The 5,000-nt window shown below is 38.6% G+C and overlaps 1 protein-coding gene across 2 annotated transcripts in view; it reads right to left on the reverse strand.

The window, feature by feature from the left end:
* Window positions 1-5,000, reverse strand: part of LOC122253287 (uncharacterized) — a 23,875-nt gene that overhangs the window by 1,689 nt on the left and 17,186 nt on the right. For both annotated transcript variants that reach the window (XM_086555618.1, XM_043016232.2), the window contains exons 5-8: window positions 4,905-5,000; window positions 2,923-3,185; window positions 2,511-2,735; window positions 954-1,162 (exon numbers count right to left, since the gene is read on the reverse strand). The exon at window positions 4,905-5,000 is cut by the window's right edge and continues 153 nt beyond it. In XM_086555618.1, coding sequence (XP_086411744.1) covers window positions 954-1,162; window positions 2,511-2,735; window positions 2,923-3,185; window positions 4,905-5,000 — 793 coding nt within the window. The remainder of the gene's footprint in view (window positions 1-953; window positions 1,163-2,510; window positions 2,736-2,922; window positions 3,186-4,904) is intronic.

Consider the following 5,000-nt stretch of genomic DNA (forward strand, 5'->3'; position numbering starts at 1 on the left):
ATTGGGAATTTAGCTGTGTCACACAAGTTTGACGCACCGTCGTCATTGGGTTGACAATGAGGATCCTCAAAAAACACATTAACTCTAAAAAAAAATCCAGGCCTTTTCCTGTAGGGTTGGTACCTTTCATACATTTGTTTTTTTCTCTTTTTTCAAAATACAAGCTAGTTATTCCTTCCATTATGTAACAAATGCATTATATAAAATTTCAATTAGTATCGCTTTGCTAATATATCATATAAATTCATATATTATACCAAAAGTCTTAAAAAATGACAGAAAATATAATATCGTAATATGCCCAGACCATACCAGATATATGGCCCATCTAAAAAGGATTAACATAAACAACATAAAAAAGAAAAATGTAAGACAATCAATTGTAAAATGATGGCCCTTTTGAAGGCAGGCTGTCCACTTAAATAAGCCAGAAATTCATATTTATGGAGTACATTCTTAACCCGATCATGATGGGGTGTTTGGCTCTGCCTGGTCTTAATACCAGGGTATTTCAAGTATGCAGGCTTAAAACCTTCAGGTATCCACCCGCTCTAGCCACACCATCACCCGGCATGCTAGACTTACAAAAAGCCATGACGTCATATCACATCCCTGGCAGCAAGTGCCTCCACCACATGGCATGACATCACGTCTCCTGATGTTACCGGGTTAATATTCAGCAAAAATAGGTAAACTGTCTATAGGCACTTAGCATTTACTTACAAAAAGAAAAGAAAATGAAAAAGCACAACTATAATAAAATTCTTACAAGCATAATGCTACAATCAAAACATGAACTTCAGGTGATCATATCATCACTTCTCTCTGCATTACGGAAAATAGTGAAAAGAGTCTCATCCTTACGTAACCCTATAATTCCGGCCATGCAATAATACCCCACCGTCATCCAATATACTTCACAAATCTGAGGTTAAAATGATATCACCACAAACCTAGGGAACTCTGGGGTATTCCTCTTAGAAGGGGGGTTTTTCTTCCCCGATACGATTCGGTACTGGACGCTGTGGGTGTTTGCTTGGAGGTGCTTCAAGTTCTCACTTTGACACGCTGCCCACTCGCTGATGTCGTACACAGCACCCTCCATGCAGGCAAAGTACCTCCATCGTAGGCCTAGCATAGTGCTTTCTGCCCATATGTCACCCTGCAAAACCATGTAAAGGGATGAAGATTTGGATAAATAAATGTAATATATAAGAAAAAGAGGATAGCAATGTCTTCGGGGTTTAGTAGGAGTGTGCCGGACCAGTGAAGTCTATCAGCATTTATTCAACTGCTTGCTGATTGATGTTAGACAAAATAATATACAAAATTTAACAACCCCCCCCCCCTTTACATCTACACATAATATACTTGTTAAAGCAGCCTCTAGTTAGTTTGTAATGCTTCTCTAAGGCTATATTCTGTACAGACATTAAAGATGGCACTCCACTCTTTTATAACAGATAACATCAAACCAACAAAAAAAATCATAAACGTATCTATTCTCTTGTGATGGAAAAATCCTTGTGTGTAATTTAATACGAGAACTGTAAAACATTAGGTTGCAAGAATAATTATTGAAAAGCATTTTACTTGAGTGGGATAAACATTTTGTAACATGAGGCCAAAGGGTGAAGGTATTCTGTACCTGTGTATTTTTAAACTCTAGGGTAAGCATAAAATTATATAAATTTACAACCTAAAGCCAAAATGTATTACACAATTCCTTTTATCTAAACTAATTCAATCTAAACACAAAATGAGTTGTGTTTTTACACCTAAGAATGAGATAGTTCAGTATATGCATCCATTTAGGGTTAAATGTATGAAAGTGTAACCTAATAAAATTTATTAAAATAATTTAGGCTAGAATATAATATACCATAATAGTCCTTCATACTTGAAATAATTAAATGATCATCCTTCAATGGAACTTATCTTGACAATCTTGAAAAGCAAAAACAAACACACACACATTCACAAACAAATCTTCATGATTATTATGTTTCTTTCTTTCTTTTAGATAACAGTTCCTAGAAAAAAAAATTTTACTGTTAGGTTTACAGTATCAAAAATGCTACTAAAACTCTATTTATTTACTTAATAACAATAAATCACTCCTCCCTAAAAAAGAAAAAGAAGAAGAAAAAACATAAAATCAAGTTTCTCAACAGCTTCCTTTGCAGTCAATTGCAAATGCAGTACAATATCAACACAAAATCTTTCCTGGAAGTCTTTCATATCACTGACACTTGCAAAACAAAATGAACATGGCACTAGTATTTTTCATTTCTCATAAAATCGACAAAGAAAGTAATTTGTTAAGGTTATAATTCTCCATACCAGATCCATTCCAATGCAGAGTACCTCCCACGATAACCTCCTCCCAATCTCCATAACTATCAAAAGTCCAAGAATCCTTAAATCAGTTAAGGGGAAAAACTTCTTATCACACCTACAAAGCCCCCCCCCTTCCCCCCATTCCCCTTACTCAGACTGAGTCATCTCACCTCCCTTGCAGCATGGTGTATCTGGCATTCCGCGCAGTGTCTTGCCGCATATATAGGTTTGGTTAACTTGGTGCGTCGATGCCTCTTGTTACAGTTGGTGCAGCGTATGGTGTTCGCAGCTTCGTCAAGCTTTTCCTGGAGTCGCGTTAAGAGCGATGCCAGCTCCCCCCACGCGCCTTCTAACTGAACTTCTGCTAAACTAGCATTATATTCTCGTCGGCGGTCCTGTCAAAACCAAGAGGTGGATTGTACTATCCGGGTTAAACTTACGGTAATAAAAGGAAATGTTTGATAACTGTCAAGCACAAATGTCTAATTCCAGAGTCATTGGAAGGAGAAGGAGGAGGAGGAGGAGGAGGAGGAGGAGGAGGAGGAGGAGGAGTTGGAGGAAGATCAGAGAAAAAGCTCTTACCGGCTCCCCTATAATTTCGAATGCATGCGCCAGAATCTTGAAGGCTTCCTCTGCTCCAGGCTGCTTGTTCTTATCTGGGTGCACCAGAAACGCTTGTCGCTTATAGTACTTCTTGATATCCTCGTCCGTGCAGTCTTGTGTCACCCCAAGGATGTTGTACGGGTCTTTCCCTTTGCAGGCTAGGAGTCGCTTCATGGCCTCCTCTCCAGTCGTCGGGAGTGAGATATTGCATTCAAGGCCTTTTGAAACTTTCTTTTCCTTTCCTGGAGGGAGGATAGAGAGAAAATTGGATAGATGGTAAGTATCTTTAGTATTTGGATTGAATAAATTTTGAGGCAGATCTACAATCTAATAAATACCTACCAGTAATCCTCAAGACCATTCACCTTTTGGTCAAAGTGATCAGGCTGGGCAAATTGTTTGGGCTAACCTCAGACACTTAATTTGTTTCCAAGACACTATATACAGCCAAGACAGACACAGTTACAGAGCCCTGCTTCTCAAACAAAATACATACAGATATAATTAGATTAATTTGTCCTTTGGTACTTTCATCTCTTAATTTCATTTCTATCTTGGTCTCAACGGAAGAAATTATGATTAATATTTCTTTTTTATCCATAATCCCTCACCCATTCAACTGCACATTCAACATCATACTTTGTTGGGTTCAGAGTAATATGCCTGTCAGCTCTATGTTCCTTAACCCATTCACACCGGGGCCATTCCGGCTTTGCACGGTCGCTATACCGAGGTTTTCGAACGCATCATCCGAACGCTTCGAGATTCTCGGGCGCACGGGCCGCGAGCCTGGGCTGCCCGCTCGCTCACCCCGAGCGCCGGCCTTGGCCAGATATCTCGGCGGCGGCGTCGGACGCGAAAACCACGAAACGTGTCAGCACGTCATCCGGCGTGAGTGGGTTAACAGTGACCAATTCTTGAGATAATTGAAATGGACACAAAAACAGATTTGCCAATTTATATTTCATAAATCTTTAATTTCCTTTCACAAAATTTCCCACAGTTGAATAGTATCTGTATATGATTTTTAAAAATATTATAGTTGTACAAATTCTAGCCTACTAACATTTAGAGACAGTCACTTTTTCAATGAGTGATTATTCCAGTTGTAGGCTGTTCTTTTTCTCACACCACTGTTTCACTTTTTAGATCTAGCCCTGGTACATGAACCTTTTCTCCAAGTATTTGTTACACTCCCCTGGTCTAAATCCATCTAGGGTGGCTTCAGATATGATTGGCAACATATAATATAACTGACTGTTACCCTTAGGTTCATGTGTCTCAGCCAAAGAGTTCAACAAGCAGGATATCTTGATTCCTAAATAATTATTGGCCAAAATACACAATAATAGAAAAGACCTCAGTATTTACAAAACATTTTCCTTTTAAAAATTGTCTTTTTAAACACTACACTATCCCCAATGTGTAGTGTTTATCCTTGGTCTCAAATAAACCTATATTCCATAATTTGAAGTTTTAGGTTAATAATATTTGTTTAAAAATAAATTTAAAATAAATACTTAAATGCTTTCAACTCTATGGCCCTAGGTGATGTGATATCATGTCATGCAAATATTTCACTCCTCCTAGATGACACGCCAGGAGAGATCTCGTGTTTAGTCACAAGACGCACTTGTTATCAGCAGGAGTGTCATTACACAAATATAAGCCCCGGCACGAATGGGTTAATATTATTCTTATTGATGTTATAACTGCACAATTAAATCTAAAAAAATCTTAGATTATGCAATATGAGCCATTCCCTTCCCCCTCCCACCTCCCCCTTCCCCCTAAAAATAAAGCAAAATTCTGGTTAATGACCTCTTCAATCCCATAATACCCTGAAGTGTGCCTAGGACTACTAAATTGTTAATAATCCCTGACATGCATTTGGTTCCAGAATTAGATAAGGCTGGTATAATTTCAACTTCACCCTTGTCCATACCCTCTCTCTCTCTCACCTGACATTCTCGTATGCTCCTTGTCCGAGTTCCAGAAGACGTTGGTCCATTTAGTCCAGTAGTATCTGCCATTGAGCATGAGCCAGGCCCATGTCT

The sequence above is a fragment of the Penaeus japonicus genome, unplaced genomic scaffold (genome assembly GCF_977035675.1).
Source record: "Penaeus japonicus unplaced genomic scaffold, GWHDUDI00000001_assembly GWHDUDI00000031, whole genome shotgun sequence".
Classification (NCBI taxonomy): domain Eukaryota; kingdom Metazoa; phylum Arthropoda; class Malacostraca; order Decapoda; family Penaeidae; genus Penaeus; species Penaeus japonicus.